This window comes from Gigantopelta aegis, chromosome 4, assembly GCF_016097555.1.
Source record: "Gigantopelta aegis isolate Gae_Host chromosome 4, Gae_host_genome, whole genome shotgun sequence".
NCBI lineage: Eukaryota > Metazoa > Mollusca > Gastropoda > Neomphalida > Peltospiridae > Gigantopelta > Gigantopelta aegis.
In genome coordinates, this window is record NC_054702.1 from 56,478,182 (window position 1) to 56,497,724 (window position 19,543).

Consider the following 19,543-nt stretch of genomic DNA (forward strand, 5'->3'; position numbering starts at 1 on the left):
TGATGTTTTTGGAGGATGGACAGAAGGGATTGGAGGCCACGCTTTTCCAATACCCATTAACTCACAAAATAAAATAAAATGAAATAAAATAACAACCCAAACAAAACAAATAATTTATTACTAAATGGATGAAAAGGTGTCCACAAACACATACCCACAAAAACCAGCAATTTGGATTCCTCTCACTTTCATACCCCCATTTGATCTTTTTTGGAATAGTTATCTGTACGATTATTGTGTATAAAGACAAAATTTGTTTAGACCTGTACTTTTGAAGCTTTAGCGTGTGTTTTGTTCAAATCTGGACTTTGAACATAAACTCTGACACTTAGTCAGTTACAAACAATAATTGTAATTGCTATAGCTCAATGGTTTTCTATAAAAAGAAATCACCAAAATGTAAAAAGTATAATGACAATGAAAATAGAAATTAAATGAAGCGTTCAACAGATATTTTGTCGAATAACTGTATAGTATTTGAAGTCGGCACAAGTATGATATTCTTCACTAAGTGAATGGTCTTGTATTGCAGGTTTACCGTTGGTAATAGTGGCAATAACCCTTGGAGTTGGGTCTACAGAGAACTATGGGTTGCTTGGATCAGGAATGTAAGAACTTTTGATTCTTAGGTGATATGTTATACAATATGTTTATAAAATGGTATTTTGTAATTTATACTTGTAATCATAAACACTCAAAACAAAAATTCATAAGAACTAGCCATATCCTCTGGCCATTTTCCACTTTGAAGCTGAAACTTAGGAATCACATATTTTCGGATTACATTTATTTATAGTATACAACTGGGAAGCATGCATTTAAGTCGGAAAAGGAAAATATGTTATTTAGTGGTCGCCTAAGACCCGATGGGTCGCGGGATCGATCACTCAAGGAGGACCTATCGAGTTTTTATCCCTTCCCAACTAATATTCCACTACTATTATATTAAAACAACATTGCATGAGTGTTTCGGTCTATAGCAAAATGCATTTAAACATCCCTTGCTACAATCCGATAAGCTAGTAGACCAAGTGTCAAATAAAGAAAGAAAGAAAGAAAGAAGTGTTTTATTTAACGACGCACTCAACACATTTTATTTACGGTTATATGGCGTCAGACATGTGGTTAAGGACCACACATATTTTTTTAGAGGAAACCCGCTGTCGCCACATAGGCTACTCTTTTTACGATAGGCAGCAAGGGATCTTTTATTTGCGCTTCCCACAGGCAGGATAACACAAACCATGGCCTTTTTTGAACCAGTTATGGATCACTGGTCGGTGCAAGTGGTTTACACCTACCCATTGAGCCTTGCGGAGCACTCACTCAGGGTTTGGAGTCGGTATCTGGATTAAAAATTCCATGCCTCGACTGGGATCCGAACCCAGTACCTACCAGCCTGTAGACCGATGGCCTGCCACGACGCCACCGAGGCCGGTGTCAAATAAAGACAAACATCTGTAGTTTAACATATGCTGAGGTATCATTCAACCAATATTTCTTTTCTTCCCTGGCACTACTATATTATTTGTTTTCTGGGGTCAATAAACTTTATTAATATATATATATATATATATATATATATATATATATATATATATATATATATATATATATATATATTCCTTTTCATTCCATTCCATAATTTATAGCAACATTAATAAAGAGTCAAACTTGTTGACCACTTTAAAAAGACCACCTATACGGGTAAACATAGTAATATCTGAAGAGCTAATGATCCGAATTCGTCATTATACTAAACATTAATTTTCATTTTTCTTCCAGCTGCTGGTTAAAGAACCCAGCGTTCTACATCGCGTTCCTGGCCCCAGTGTCCCTGATCCTGCTGATGAACCTCCTGGCCTTCGGGCTCGTCCTGCGTCAGATCCTCGGGGTGTCCGCCAAGAACCTCAACAAGTCCGACAAGGCGAGCACCGTCACGCAGCTACGGGGCGCCGTCGGCGTCATCATCCTGCTCGGCCTCACCTACATCTTCGCCATCTTCGCCATCGGCCAGGCCAGCATCGTGTTCTACTACCTGTTCGCCATCTTCAACTCGCTGCAGGGACTCTTCATATTCATATTCTACTGCGTCTTCAAGAAGGACGCGCTCAACACGTGGAGGAGATGGCTGCCGTGCTGTGTGATGGTGGATGAGAAGTCCGCGGCAACAACAAGCAGAGGTGAGATGGTCTTCTTGTATTCCTTTCTTGACGATTATTTATAGTCTTTTAAGACACAATATTTAGGGTTAAAGTTCCTGTACTATCCTATCTTCTACAAATACTAGTATATATACACTGAGACCTGACTAAACCAGATCACTCCCGGGACCTCATATTTATCCAGTTTAGACAGAATCCAGTGTTTAGAGTGTCGCGTTTTAGAACACGGAGTTATTTCTCTTTACATGTAATCCGGCCTCAGATCACAGTTATCTTCCCATTTAGTTGTCCAGAAATTTGTGGCGCAAGTAGTCTGCTGTTTGACTGTGATTACTTCATGGCAGACAGCTTTGAAGTGGCAACAATTTGACTGAAGTTGACAGTGGAGAGCATGTACATGTAATGTAGTTTGTAAACATGTGTAACTTGTTGACATTGAAGACTTGTTTGTGGTAATTCCGGCCCATGCAAAAGTAGTGGGTTTTTTGTGTAAAATGGGTGTACTCCGGCCAGGTTTAGTGTGTGTGTTTGTTTAAACCAATATCCTGGTAGAAAGAGCTGGACAACAGGGGTTGTCCTTTTCAGGGTATGTTTCCCTCAGACAGGCAAAGGGACATAAACAAAATCATGGGCCTGCTGATATTAATAAAAAATGTTATAGTCACTAACGCTATATAGAAACATATAGCGTAATTAATTGTGGCCTGTGGCCATCCGCATCGAATTACCGGAGAGTTACCCGGTTGATTGGCCCAACACTCACATCTTCATTTATGTACTAGTATAACCAGTGTATGTGAGTGTAAATTAAAGGTGATTGATCCACTTACAACACTGATTGGCATTTCTGTCTAAAACTTCAATTTTTCAACTGTCAGTGTTTCATCGTTCAAAATCGAGAGGTTTAATCCTTGAAATACGGTAAAGTTAACCCCCTTTTTTAATGAACCGTCGATCATGTGACAAACGATTTGACATGTGTGCAAAATCGTTCAATTCATACAGATTTTAAGTTGATTTTTACTCAAACAGAAGTTGAACCATGAATCATGTTGGACCGTCACAAGAAATCGCGTGTTTGGTTTCTTATTTCAAATAGTATTACTCCACCTAATTAATCGAAATTTATTTTCCGAATATTATAACCAACAAAGCAATCTGACACACATAAGTTTCAACCAAGCCAAATGTTGGTGAATACCGTGATTAGTTGAAATGTTCCGAAAAATAGAATGTATTTATAAAGGTATGCACAGAATGGCCACATCAAAACAATGTTCTGCTCTTGTATGAAAATCAGACAAAGAAGAACACACCAAATTTATAGAAATTAATATTCTACTCACAAAACTGTATGTTTCAACCAAAAGTACTACACGTTATTTTAGAAGACAATGCACCTTTAAATAATTTCTAGAATATGACTGTATTTTAATAACGTCCTGTAAAACATACAAATAGCTGTTTTGCATGGTATGTTTGCATGAGACATGTTAGAGATTGCATTTTTGAATTTTTAACTAAAATTCACTGACCATATAGTACACTTTATTGCTGCAAAAATAGAAACAGATATATACATACTTAATGACGTCAGATAAAGCGTGGTCAAAAAGTGCTAGAGTGTAAATAAAAATTGGTATTTGATTTTGACAAACACCAGAAAAGGAATAAAAAAAAAAAAAATACATACACGTTTTTAAAAATCTTAAGTCATACTTTGGTAAATTATTTAATACAGTTTTGTTCCTGTATTATATATATATATATATATATATATATATATATATATACTAGTATCTAACTTTCTAAATACACTTTAATAATGATATTAGGAATTATACATGTATGATATAGAACAGAGCAGGCGCGTGTGCAGGAATTTTATTGGGGGGGGGGGGGATTGGTGGTGGGCATGATGGTGCTAGACTTGCTCCCCCAGAAAATATATTGAAAAAAAAGAGAACATTTTATTTGCTTGAGCAGGGAGGGGTTTTGACTCCCCGAAACTCTGCCCCTGCACACGCGCCTGCAGAGCATGCCTTTTATATAACGAAATAATAATATGAATGAGAAATTATAATATTTGTATTTTGTATTACTTTCCCCCACTAAAACTTATTGTGCTATTGTAGGCGGAGTTCGCAGCTTCAATGGTGTTGTGTTAACTGGTAAATAAATCAAAACCACTTTCGTTAAACTGGGAAAACCAAATATTATATTATTGGAAGTTGAATTCAGTAACTGGGTAATTTACTTAATATAGGTAAAGCTGTTAACAACTAATATTGTATTCAGTATATGATAGGTTAATTTTATAATTCAGATAAATTACAATATAACCTGTGTATAACAACCACCTGTTGAAGTAACTGATATCTCTTTTTTGACTTTGATAAATCTCATATTATCTTGTTTATACATACCCATGCAATCTAAATCCTGGATTACACAGAGATTACTGCATGGGCGACCGTTATATACCGTTTATGTTACGAGGTGTTTCAAATGGTATCTGACAAGCGAAATTGAGTTGGATACGTTTTTAAACAAAGCGATGAAACTAAGATAACGGTAACCTCTAACTCAATTTCCTGGGGAGATAGCTGAGGTGTGTGTTCCCAGGACAGCGTGCTTAAACTTTGAATGGAAGTAGGTACGAAAAATAAATTTGAAATTGAAAACTGGCAACAAAATTGACAGCATACTGTACATCGAAAGAGCATTTTACACAAAGGATCTTTAATTAAGTAATTGGTGTGTGTTACTTAAATATAGGTTGTATTGTAGTTTCTATAGCCATAACCCATCTGATTGCTCCAGGTATAATTCTACAATGTAACGTTACTTATACACTGTATATTATATAGTATTTGTTGAATATTAGTTGACTAATCATTTGCTTATAAATATTTATCATGCCACACTTTTGGACACACGTGCTTCAAGGCTAAAGGCCGTTTTCCATGTGCGTGCGCGAATTTTAGCGCGGTGAGGGCGCGAAACGCGCAAAACGGGCGCATCAAAAAATCTATTCCATGGTTATTAATAGCAGCAATGAGCCCATTTTAGGCGTCCGTTTTCCGTGTTCTGCAACCACGCCGCGCACGGTAAAAAGACGTGCACATCCATGGGCAGTTACCATCTCGTCACGTATAAGGAAACACTGTTATTGATAACCACAGAATAAAAAAATAAAAATTCACCGTGACAAAATAGAAACAAATACTACAACTCAAAAACCAACACAAAAACCCCAAGAAAAAGACCCCCCGTCCCAAAAACCCCACACACCCTAACAACAACAAAAAACAAACAAACAAAAGAACCGCGCAAATGGAAAACGGCCCTTAATATTTAGTATTAAAATTGCTAGAGTAGCATTAAGAGCTTAAGAGCTTAACGATAAATTAAAACTGTGCTCCACGCTGGGCTAGAAAATACACGCAAACTATTGACCAAAAATTAAAAAACAAATAAAAAATAAAAAAGGAAGTAAAAACAGCAACACCTCCCCACCACCAACAACAATAAAACAGCAATAAACGGACAAATGATAAAAGTTGAATATAATGATGTAGGTAGTAATGGTAACTCAAAGTAATGGAATACACAAAATAATAATTGTAGGCCTATTATGTCAGGATTATGAAAACGCACATGCACTCAAGTATAGCTAGGATTACTAGTATTACATGGTAGGATGTGATTGCTATAAGTAGCACTACTAATCCCATCCATCCAACTTCCCCTAGTTTTTTCTAAACCCATGTGCAAACACCCACACAGTAATACTGGAATACAACAGAAAGAATAAAAGAAAATGTACCCCAATTGGTTTTCAAACAATCCTGCATAAATATATATATATAAAATCAAGGCTAGCAAACCTAACAATAAATTTAAACAAAAATGTATCAGTCCCATTGAACCAAACACGTTTCATTTAGTCTGCATTCTACGATTTAGAAAATTAGCATCTGGGAATTAGGATTTAGTAACTACGATTCCAGAACACTTCATTCTGGCTTGCACTTTCGAGCTTAAGAATTAGAATGTTTGATTTAAGATTTAGGATTTAGGAAGTAGGAAGTAGGAATTAGTATTTAGAAGTTAGTCATTAGGGATTAGGAACCAGAGTTTATAAAACGCTTTATTTTACTGCTCCTTTCTGTTGAGTTCTCTACTTAAGTTGATTACAGGACTGATATGAACAATGGGAATGGCATCGATTATTATGAAGATTACGTAGTTATTATATCGCCGCATATTGACGTGTACAAATACTTTATACTTATGTTGTACACAAAGAAACATTAAACCATGTTGGTCAATATTCAGGCCATAAACGATAATTTAAACATTCCTGTCAACACCATATAGACCTTTTGCGAACCTTCACTCGAAACCCTTTCGCAGTTTAGAATCCAAAATAGCAATTGTAAAACATAGGAGATTTGGGAACTAAACCAGAATTCTGTTATCGTTAATGACAGGGTCCTTGCAAATCTGTCGCATTTCATACGCGCCTGGTATTATTCAGCAATAGCGAGTCGTTGCCATTTCAGCTTCTCATGCAATCTTTCGAACTTCTAGTTGCTGAAATACTGCACCACTGTGCTGCTTGCTTCCGAAATTAGATCCCAAACACTGGGATATCGCACATACGCACTTGCCAGCAACCTAGAAAACAGTTTATATGTGTTGTTGTGTTTTCGAATTGCAGTTTGTAATTTTCTTACACCATTTTCAGCCACAAGATGTAATATTCCGCAGAATTATCATTATCGCGAACAGCTTTCTCTGCTCCCTGTATCATCAGAAGGTTAGTCTTCTTTGGAGGGAATAATGTCTTATATTATTTTGGTTTATACTGGACATCAGTACACTGACGTGTAGTTACTATACCATTCCTGAGTAAGGGTTGGAAAGCAACCGCAGATCTTTCGTCGTTCCAAGGAGTGGAAAGGACTGGGTTTTTTTTTTAACGGTACCTTAAACGTTATCTGTTTGGTTTCTAACATATGGTTATTTCGACACTTTACTGTCTACTCCTACAGACAAAACAGCATAGTATATCTTATGTACCTTTCCCCATAGTCAGAATAGTACGTACCACGGTCTTTGATGTACCAGTCGTGGAGCACTAGTTGGGAAGCCGTGGGGGAACAAAAATTTAGTCCATAGAGGGTGATCGATCCTGCCACGTCTCTCACCTCAAGCGAGCGCTGGTCAGGTCAGAGGTCTTAGGGTTTTACGTGCACATTCAAAACAAGCTCCTCCGTCCAGGACAGGAAAAAGGAGGCGTGGGTGGAAGAGGGGACCGCCCGCGCTGGCAAGTGCAAGAGAGCACAAGCAGCCTGACTGGGGTCGGTAGCGGGCGGAGAGCGAGCGCTCTATCACTGAGTTACTTGTTCAGATAAATCTTGCGACTTGTTGATTGGTCAAATAAACGGTCGTCTTGACACGAAAAAAAACGTTGACTTTGCTCAGATCTACTGACAGATACCTCCAAGGAGAAGTGAACAGTAAGATTTGATTTCACTACGATTGAGATGAAATGCAAGGGGACGAGTAGCTAGCAATATAAACACCAGCACGATATTTTTGTTTGAGACAACGAAACCTAGTAGTTATAGCATATGGAATTCCGTGTCATATACATACAACCTAATACTACTTGCATGTTCGGATCCAGTATTTCATATTGGTTTGACAAGGTAGAAGTAGAATGGGACTTGGTTTCGTGGCTCTGGTTGTTATTAATATACTATCACACACATAAATACATGTTACTGATCACCAATAAAACCCCACAACCCACTGAAATTCCCAGTAACATACAGTTAAACACACAAACACCTCCCACCCACAAACACCCTTGCTAACAACCAATAACAACAACAACAACAACAACAACAACAAACAAACAAATGACTAAACAACCAAATAAACCTACCAACTAAAACATCGTAAAACTTTATAAAACTAAAAGAAGTAGTTCAATTTGCGTCAAAATGTTCTATTAACAATTTTAACCGGTCTCGGTGGCGTAGTGGTTAGGTCGTCGGTCTACAGGCTGGTAGATACTGGGTTTGGATCCCAGTCGAGGCATGGGATTTTTAATCCAGATACCGACTCCAAACCCTGAGTGAGTGCTCTGCAAATGGGTAGATGTAAACCACTTGCACCGACCAGTGATCCATAACTGGTTCAACAAAGGCCATGGTTTGTGCTATCCTGCCTGTGGGAAGCGCAAATAAAAGATCCCTTGCTGCTAATCCCATGTAGTGGCGACAGCGGGTTTCCTCTCAAAATCTGTGTGGTCCTTAACCATATGTCTGACGCCATATAACCGTAAATAAAATGTGTTGAGTGCGCCGTTAAATAAAACATTTCCTTCTATTAACAATTTTACACAAATTGCATGGTTTATGGATATTGGAAATTTAGAACAAGATTATTTAGCTGGACACTTATGTCTAAAACAAACACGTATCTAGACTATCATCATATACAATTTGCTATGAAGCAAAACCTATGAACTTTGTGTTTTTCCTAAATTAAAAAAGGATTTAGAAAACGAAAACATGAAAGTGACAATTTGTTAAGAGAAACACAGTTTTACAAATACTAAGGAACCCATATAAATCTTCTTATTTGCGATTTGCTTTTAATAACAATAATTTAAACAGTCAAGAAGGGAGATGTCTAACCTAAACTCTTCTGAATCAGCTATACCCGTTCCCGTATATATGTTTTTTTAACAGATTGTCTGTAGTATATTGTTGATTCTTTAAACATATATTTACGGATTGTATAAGCTCATGGTTTATTTGATTTGTTATCGCAGCAAGGAACAGACGTACTGGTGTTTTGAACGGTAAACTTATATAACTGAGTGACAACTATGTTTGTTTCCAACTAATTTATTTTATAAATGTTGTGCACCTTTCTGAATAATGTCGTCAATGTTCTTCTGTCTAAATGTCCGATACCGTACAATCACATTTCACATCTAACACAGCTAACACGAGCTTCCGTTTGAATTTTACATTTATTTATTTAATACTAATTTCAAACATTGGTGGTTGTTTAATTCTATATTATGTGCGTTTTATTTATGTTTATAACAATCGTTTTTTAGCACCTTTTAATTCTGAATTCAGTTTAACATTTTAATTTAAATTTATAATTCTTTTGTTGTGTATAAAACTAATGTAACGTTTTTATTTGAGTTATATATATATATATATTTTGTGCATAAAACTGTCTTTAATTGATATAATCTACCTTATTTTGTATAATGTATATTTGTGAAAATCTATAAAATTTTGAAATTAATGCATTTAATGCAGTCAGTGTCCAATTATTTAATATAATTTTATGGATTGGGGTGGGAGAGGGGTGGAACACATTTAATATTTTCTGAAAGAACCCATAACCATGTTTAATGAGAGTTTTGCATATTAATTTTTCAATAAATCTTGTTTTGTAGAGATTAAACTGGCCGACAACATCATTAGGAAACGTTATATTGTTTTAGGTTTATGTAGGAAAAAGATATATTTTATGATATCGAATTTTTATTGTTAAATCAATGTTAGGTCTAAGTAGATCATGCATTTAGATTAAGTAAATTAATACTAGTACAGTATTTATTTATAGATAACTCTGTTAAGTATATATGGTCCATGATCTTAAGTTTTACTGTTATACATGATCGATATAGACGGTAATGCTACAATGTGGTTTATGTATCCATGACGTATAAATGTGCTATTAACTCGATATGAACATCAATTTTAGGTCTGTGTAGGCTATGATTTCAGATTTTACTCTTAGTCATCTTAATAGTTTATGTATAGATTAACAGTACAATTCTTGTTATAAATAATTCTTTCGAGTCGGTGTATATTGTAGTGGTTGTGTTGGTAACAGAGATTTCTAAAGATATATGACATTTCGATTTCAGGGTACACACCAAACTCCCACAATACAGGCAAGAACTCATTGACCGACTCAGCATCAGGGCACCCAGTCACAAAGCGAGGTAATTATCACTTAATAGTATACATCCAGCCAGTGCACTACGACTGCTATATCAAAAGCCGTGGTATGTGCTATCCTTTCTGTGGGATGGTGCATTAACATATCCGGTATAGTTATTTCGAAACATAGTCGAGATGGAGATCGAGAGAGAGAGAGAGAGAGAGAGAGAGAGAGAGAGAGAGAGAGAGAGAGAGAGAGAGAGAGGGGGGAGGGAGGGAGGGAGAGAGAGAGAGAGAGAGAGAGCGATATATATATATAAATAAATAGAGAGAGAGAGAGAGAGAGAGAGAGAGAGAGAGAGAGAGAGAGAGAGAGAGAGAGAGAGCGATATATATATATATATAAATAAATAGAGAGAGAGAGAGAGAGAGAGAGAGAGAGAGAGAGAGAGAGAGAGAGAGAGAGAGAGAGAGAGAGAGAATCGATTTATGTTCAACCAGCCTTATACAAAGATATAATAATATTGAATGCTCAAGTTTAATCTCTAGTACAATTGTATTTCAGGTGTAAGGGCCGGTGATTACAGCGTTGATAGCGGAATAGGTGGAAGCAGTGGCTGTTGGGATTCCCGAGATTCGACGACAATCTAACCTTTGATGACTAGACCTCAGTAACTAAACCTTGATGACCAGACCTTGACTAGGAACATGTACTGATTCATTCTGTGGATGAGACTATTACATACCAGTGACTTAATACGGAACGCTATATTAATTTCAAATGAGGAGTATTATATGTTTTACTGCATTGACAATAAGTAAAGGTGAAGACGAAGAACATGTTAAAAAGATGTTTTAAAAAGAAAGAAAAAGAACACAAAATTGCAAAATTGCTGTTTGTGTTTTCTACATATAGGACGAATATTGTGGCGTTATACAGCAGTGCAGTATACAAAGGAACATAATAGTGATGTGAATAGATATACCATAGCAACTGGTTTAGTCTATAAGACACGATGTGCGTCACTAAACTGTCATGTTTATTGGGTTCTCTAGTGAAGTGGATGGATACCAGAGCAAAAACAATTAGAAGATATATATACTCCATGCATAATGAAACCCATTGGGACTCTGGTTCCTGAAAATGGCGTGGGTGTATTGTCAAGGGAATTGGATAAGCAGATTACAAGACATACTGCAATTTAACACGAGACCAATATCGTAAACGGAAACTGCAGTGTCGAAACCCAATGTCAAAACTGGAAACACTATCATCCTAAAACGGAGCCAGTCATAACATTACAAAACAGTAATGATGCCAACAATTGCCAACATTATTTGGCAGACACTTAAAAAGACATGACGTGTGCATAATATATCCGATATGAACATTGACTACTGCATTGGTTACCTAGTCGATGGATGGGCAGTGCAAGATTGCATACATGATGCGATGCTTGTAGTTGCCTACCATAAAGGTGTGAAGAGATGACAACCGGTGTCGGTGGTGTCATAGTTAAGCCACCAGCCATAAGGCTGGTAGGTACTAGGTTCGCAGCCCGGTACCGGCTCCCATCCACCCACCCAGAGCAAGTTTTAACGACTCAATGGGTAGGTGTAAGACCACCACACCCTCTTCTCCCTTTCACTAACAACTAACAACTAACCACTAACCACTAACTCACTGTCCTAGCAGACAGCCCATATAGCAGAGCTATGTGCCCAGAACAGCGTGCTTGAACCTTAATTGGATATTATATGATATAAGCACGAAAATAAGTAAGAAGGAAAAGAGATGACAAGCATGCTGTGCCCATCAGGACCACGAATGTGAACATTGACAGTCGTGACACTGCGAAAAGACAAACGTCGGAACAACTGGGTAATGTTGCAAAAAAGATAATGTATGCAAAAAAGCAGGCATTATGGCCATTGCAATGACGTGTAGGCCTACTTGCAGCAGAATAACATGATGGTGTAAAAAAGTCGGATTGTGTGCATAAATTGAATATTTAATACCCCACATATTATGTATGTCAAAACAAGTGAGCAGACTTTGAGATGTGATCTATGATAAAAAAAAAAAAAACCTCTCTAGATCTCCATTAATAAATATAGACCATCTGAGGAGTTCAGACGGGTTGAAATTATTCTGAATTCACGGCCTGAACGTTGCGTGATAAAACGCAAGACAATACATACTACATCAATTGTTAGCGGTGCTGATAACGTGATTAATCACTATGTGTTGTGATACTGTTCTGATGGAGAGACATTAACAGATGAAAACGAGAGAGAGAGAGAGAGAGAGAGAGAGAGAGAGAGAGAGAGAGAGAGAGAGAGAGAGAGAGAGAGAGAGAGAGAGAGAGAGAGAGAGAGTGAGAGAGAGAGAGAGAGAGAGAGAGAGAGAGAGAGAGAGAGCGATATATATATAAATAAAGAGAGAGAGAGAGAGAGAGAGAGAGAGAGAGAGAGAGAGAGAGAGAGAGAGTGTGTGTGTGTGAGAGAGAGAGAGAGTGTGTGTGTGTGAGAGAGAGAGAGAGAGAGGAGAGAGAGAGAGAGAGAGAGAGAGAGAGAGAGAGAGAGAGAGACAGACAGACAGACAGACAGACACGTAAAATAACATGCTTTTTCAGAACTTTACAAAATACCCAGAAGCGATCTTGTTAATAAAGACAACGATCACTATCAAAGTACACAGTTTTATGTGTCGACAATCGTTCTTCTCACCACCTATCACCAGTCACAAAATGTCAGTGTACAGGTCTGTATATATGTATTTAATATCGATCGTATTAACACGGTTTTATGGTAAATATCTCCATTTGATCTTATTTTACATGTTAATGAATTAACATATTTAATGTTATGTCATTCGTTTATTAACTTGACATTCTGAGACGACGTTAAACCTGTAAAACACTGAATATCATTTCATTTTAATTTATTTTTGTTCTTACATGAAATTATAATGATCGGACAAGTCGTCCTGGACACGCAAACAGCTCTGCCCTGAGTTATGGTCTGAGTTCATCCATACCGAACGGGAAAACGTCAGCTAGACTGGTTTATGCGCTTCACGGTAAACCATACACATACTAAACTAATACTATGACATACAATAATATACATTAAAAAAACCCAAATTCATCGAGCTCCAAATACTGAAGTAAACTCCCCTTCTTGAGATTGTTTTTCAAATATAGCTTAAATATGTTAAAGGGACATACCCTAGTTTTTAAATACTAAGACATATTTTTCACTATTAGACCGTTTCTGCTTACTGAAATCAAACATTATTATATTTTATTGTTTAGATTATCCATTTCCGTACAACCGAAGTACTTCTGGTTATCCTGGTGTTTCTAATACCACAAAATGCATTTTTCATATTTTTAAAAACACGTGCGTCTGAGAAGTAACTGTTTTGGAGTCGCGTTTTGGAATATTTTTAAGGGTATTTCAACGTCACAGACTCTTGTTTCACTCTGTTGTATCCAAATTTGTTACAGGTTTGTAAATTAACCAAACTTAGTGTCCATATTTACGGGTTGAAACTAGAGTCTAGATGAAAAATATGCCTTAGAGTTTAAAAACTAGGGTCTGTCCCTTTAATAGACTTGTGACATATTACAGGGCTGTCTAACCTGACGGGGGATGGGGCGTTTGGCGAAAGGGTCATGTCCCAACACTCTAACCCGATCTCAGTTTTAAAAGGATATAAATGTGGATTTAACTTGACCGTGAAGAGCATATCAAATTGAAAAATGTACCCGTGGCACATATACTTCGTAAATACTAGACTGCACACCCATCCCACCCTATTCATTATTACGATCATATACGTATAATATACACGCAATTGGTACGTGTTAAAAGTTTATCATTAAATCTGTCTCTGTGAGTATGACACTATTTACGTAATACGTATGTTGTATAATAGGAACATGTATATGAGCATGTCAAACATTTCCCTTTTGTAGCCTTATAATATTATGTACATGTGTATATTTTAATTTTTACTGTGGATTATACAATGACAAATTTTGATGAAATAAACCTCTGCAAAATAGTGTTTTTGTTTATTTGAAGTTTGAATAGAGTAGAAACGAAGAGAATAAAGTGACGGTTTAGTTGTATGTACATCAACGGTCCATTTTCAAGTATGAGCAGAAATTATATGGTGTTACAAAATCGCGTTGACGAAAGAAATCGCGAGGACTATTCCAGAATTGATATTAAAAAAGAAAAGAAAGAAATGTTTTATTTAACGACGCACTCAACACATTTTATTTACGGTTATATGGCGTCGAACATATTATGGTTACGGACCACACAGATATTGTTAGAGAAAACCCGCTGTCGCCACTTCATGGGCTACTCTTTTCGATTAGCAGCAAGGGATCTTTTATATGCACCATCCCACAGACAGGCTGTACATATCACGGCCTTTGATAAACCAGTCGTGGTGCACTGGCTGGAACGAGAAACAGCCCAATGAGCCCACCGACAGGGATCGATACCAGACCGACCGCGCATCGAGCGAGAGCTGTACCACTGGACTACGTCCCTCCCCCTAGAATTGATATTAGGACAATGAATTAATTGTTGATACTGTTTACCGGCAAGTTTAAGTTGTGTGCATGTATATACACATACAGTGACTATTGGATGTAAAACATTTAGTAATTTTGACATATAGTCTTTAGAGAGGAAACCCGCTACATTTTTCCATAATTAGCAAGGGATATTTTATATGCACCATCCCACAAACAAGACAGCACATACCACGGTCTTTAATATACCAGTCGTGGTGCACTGGCTGGAACGAGAAATAGCCCAAAGGGACCACTCGAGTAGCCAAAGTCATGAGACTAAAATGTAAACTATATAAACAAATATCATACATAGCCTGAGCCAACAGTAAAGTCGCTAAAGATCACTGTGATTAAGTAACATTGATAATTATGCTCATATTCATATTATAATCTCATGGTCGTGGTATTTACACGTGAAATTGCTTTACTTTAGCTATTCCATCACGTAATAATACCCCCCCACCCAACAACAAAACAACACCCCCAAAACCCCCAACAACAACCCCAAAACACCAGGCGACTTAACCTACACCTTTTTATTTACATTCGTGGTGGTCTTTTTCTCTAGAGTAATATAGATATTTTCAACCCTTTTGCTCATTTTTAGAATTACCCCCCCAAAAAAAAACACCCACAACAAAAACAACAACAACAACAACAACAAAACCAAACTATCATGTTAGCCACAATGCCCTACCCTACCCCACCCATATAATGCATCTATTAAAAAGTACTACAGGAGTGGCTGTTAGATACCATTTATCTCATAACTAGTTGTTTTAAAATCTATCTAACGAGCGAAAGCGAGTTGGAAACGTTTTTAAACAACGAGTTGTAAGATAAATGGTATTTAGCACAAATGTAATATTCTATTTCTTACATATCCTCAAAGACCAGGTTTTAAAGACTAGACCATCGAAAAACGTATGTCATATTCATTTGATGAGACCTAGGTTGTATAGGTTTTTTCTGCACAATCATCATCCATGGGAGACAATTTGTCTTGACTATCTGGAGCTGTGGTTGGCATTTGCTTGAAATGTTTAATAGATTCTGCTTATTGACATCTGAAAAAAAATGGGATGTCTTTTTCAAATAAAATAAAGAAAGACAAAGAATAAAATCAGAAGTTGAATTAAATTTTAAGACTTAAATATTTATTTTAAGGACATAAATGACAATTGTAAAATTGCATAATGTCTTTCCGGTATGATTTACCCAATTTCACCAAGTTTACAATAATAACCTCACTTAATCTAACTTATCAGAAATACAAGACATGACAGTTAATTAAAGGTTAGATAAAATAATAATAAATTTCGAAATGCTGTTGAATTTGCACCAAGCGCTATAAAAAAAGCCTATGACTGGTAATAATGGATTAGGATACACCCGACTTCATGTTTTAAAGAAGGAAATTCAACGGTATAAATAGTGTTTGTTTGTTTGTCTGTTTGTTTTTTCTATCCTAAAAAGTTAAATTTAAAGTTTGTTTTGTTAAACCGACACCACTAGAACACATTGATTTATTAATCATCGACTATTAGATGTCAAACATTTGGTAATTCTGACATATAATCTTAGAGGAAACCCGCTACATTTTTCCATTTGCAGCAAGGGATCTTTTATATGCACCATCCCACAGACAGGGTAGCACATACCACGATCTTTGACATACCAATCGTGATGTTTTTCTCTTGAAAAGCAAATAATGCCAGCATATTTTATTCTATGAGTAGCGAGATATACGCAAAATGCTTTTCCAACCATGCGTGCTTACCTCTCACACGGTCCTAACCTAATGTATTTGGTTTACTAGAACCGACAACTGATCACATGCAAGGATAGAAACACATTTGTTTTTCAACACCTGCCACCCACAGAATATAGCTAAATAACATTCGGACCGCTTACCCACGAAAAATAACACGCGTCCGTGTCTCGCTTCGGTTCCATGCGATAGATTCGGAAAACAATCGTAAATCACAAAGATAAGGTACAAATTAAAACGATAAAAACCCTTAGCATATCCAAAAGTCTATCTCTGTACAATTCGGAGTCACGTGGACTTTTAAAGGGACAGTCCTGAGTTTACAACCATGTAAAATGTTTCCGACCAATAGAGCCTTTTCGATGACGTAACATACAAATTAAAGACATTTTCTTATTTAAAATATCAGTGTCTGTATTTACAAGATGTTTGTTGGTGTCCTAATGCTTGCAGTAGCCCAGACCGGATTCTACTTCCAAATAATTTCGTAAGTAGAAAAAAAAAAAATATATATATATATCTCACGAATTAAAGTATAAACTGAGGGCTACAAACATTAGTATACTATCGAAAATACATTCGATATACAGACGCTGGTATTGTAAACAGGAAAATGTATTTAGTATGAAATAATAGTAGCCAGCAAGGCTCTGTTATCGCACACATCTTACAATGGCTGCAAACTCGGGACAGTCCCTTTAATATGTTCATTATTTCATGAAAGTTAAAGGCGCAGGCTCAGACAAAAACCTCTGCAGTTGGTTCCATCCCTTTCTCATGAAAGGTATAATAACTACATTTATTACCCCAGCGGTCACTCATAACAGGGAAAATATTTTCCATATTTTCTCAGTGAGAAATATTCTGCATTGGTCTAACGAACAATACTATTGGACAATTTGACGCTTACAAACCAATGACTTTGTCGGTACTAAATATGACGTAATCACGATTTGACAAACACACAAAATGACGTCATGTAGTTTAAAGAGTTTGCCTTTACGGGTCTCTGTTTTGGTATTAAATTAATAGCAAAATGTTATTTTAATGCAATTCATTATAGATTTGGAAGCAGAATAAAGAGAACTTGTGTTTTTTTAAATTATCTATGAACGTGATTAAATTACAACGTTATAGTAATTCTCAGAACAGTGCGTAAAGTGGTTTACATCGTTCCTAAACAGGTTGGCCTTCGTGCATGTGCGTCAAAAATAAAGGCTTTTAGAGAAAAAATAGCTGAGGTAATAAATAGAATAACAAACTCGGTACCAGTTATTATCAAATTTATGTCCCTCGTGAAATAATTTTCATTTGTCACGAGCTTTAACTGAAAATTATTTCACTCGGTCATAAATTTGATAATAACTGGTAACTCGTTTATTGTCCTCTATGTCAGTGTACCAAAATAATACTTGTAAGACATAATCTATCCTTCCTGAAGAAGACTAACCTTCTGATGATACAGGGAGCAGAGAAAGTTGTTCGCGATAATAATAACTAATTAACTGATGAAGGAAGGAAATGTTTTATTTAACGACGCACTGAACAAATTATTTTATTTACGGTTATATGGCGTCAGACATATTATAGTTAAGGACCACACAGATATTGAGAGAGGAAACCCGCTGTCGCCACTTCATAGGCTACTCTTTTCGATTAGCAGCAGGGGATCTTTTGTATGCACCATCCCACAGACAGGATAGTACATGCCACGGCCTTTGTAACACCAGTTGTGGAGCACTGGTTGGAACGAGAAAGAGCCCAATGGGTCCACCGACGCGGATCAATCCCACACCGACCGCGCATCGAGCGAGCGCTGTACCACTGGACTACTTCCCGCTCCCTACAGGGAGCAGAGAAAGCTGTTCGCGATAATAACTAATTAACTGATGATGACATAAGCATTGTCCATTATTGCAAAAGACAAATTAAGGCAAAAAACAACACGGCTGTGAACTCAATAACCCAGAAAATTTTCACTGTTATCAGCTCGTACCACTGTGACCACAATTCATCATGTTGATACATAAACCAGTATTGGTAGTGGCAGTCCTCTGGCAGACGAACTGAAAACAATGTCTTGTTCAAAGGAGTGGTAGACCTCCTATAGGTAGTACTAAACCAAATACCTTCCGGCTGGGTCAAAGTTTGAGGAGCATCGAACAAGTTCTCTAACTGGTTATAAATGTGAGTGTGTTGGTTGTAAAAAAAACAAGAAGAAAAGTACTTTGAAGTAGGGGTTGTAGTACTGATATTTATGGTACATAGTCTGGTTGGTTTATTGCATATAGTGTTTTTAAAAACAAACGCTAACATGGTCGACTATGGGATTTTATTTGGTGTAGTACAAGTTATAAACGGAGTGTGTAGAAATTATGGATGAGAGCAATGGGACCTTGTCAAAACATAATATTGTCTTGTTCAAAGATATGAACTTGAATACGCCAATATTCTAGAAAGTATTTTTCCATCAAAATAAAAAAACCCACCCAACTAAGGATTAACACAATCCATGTAAAATATCGCGAATAAATAATTGGAAAAGCATGCAGGACAACCTTTCCACTAAATATGACATGTTTGTGGGGTTTTTTTTTTTTTTTTTTGTTCTTTGTTGTTTGTGTTGTGTTGTATTGTGTTGTGTTGTGTTGTGTTTTGTGTGTGTGTGTGTGTGTGTGTGTGTGTGTGTGTGTGTGTGTGTGTGTGTTGTTTTGGTTCTTTGTAGTGTGTGTTTTTTGTATGTTTGTTTTGTGTGCGTAAGGGTGTAAAACACTGCGAACGATCAAAATCTAGTATAGCGGCAAGAAGACTTCATTTGCATGCAGTCTTAAAGTTGTACTGCTAGAATCATCAGATTCTGACCCCCCCCCCCCCCCCTGCTTTAGTTGTACTAAACAAGACAGGGTGGTATTCTCTATGTCTTAGTATTAAAAGTGTTCCTGTACTTATAGCACATTTGGTTCAGTATGTTGGCACCAAGCCCGAGATGAACGATAAACACTGGAAAGCGCGTTCACG

At 36.8% G+C, this 19,543-nt stretch overlaps 1 protein-coding gene across 6 annotated transcripts in view; it reads left to right on the top strand.

Annotated features, from left to right (window-relative positions):
* The window catches only part of LOC121370795 (adhesion G-protein coupled receptor G6-like), a 58,910-nt gene extending 47,359 nt beyond the window's left edge, over window positions 1–11,551 (top strand). Inside the window, exons 23-28 of one of the 6 annotated variants that reach the window (XM_041496263.1) lie at window positions 533–608; window positions 1,786–2,183; window positions 4,301–4,336; window positions 6,919–6,990; window positions 10,141–10,218; window positions 10,722–11,551. In XM_041496263.1, coding sequence (XP_041352197.1) covers window positions 533–608; window positions 1,786–2,183; window positions 4,301–4,336; window positions 6,919–6,990; window positions 10,141–10,218; window positions 10,722–10,807 — 746 coding nt within the window. In that variant the 3' untranslated portion in view covers window positions 10,808–11,551. Of the gene's footprint in view, window positions 1–532; window positions 609–1,785; window positions 2,184–4,300; window positions 4,337–6,918; window positions 6,991–9,018; window positions 9,049–10,140; window positions 10,219–10,721 lie in introns of all 6 variants that reach the window. The other 5 variants (XM_041496265.1, XM_041496266.1, XM_041496264.1 and 2 more) reach the window with 5 other exon arrangements.
* Window positions 11,552–19,543: the final 7,992 nt, after the last annotated feature.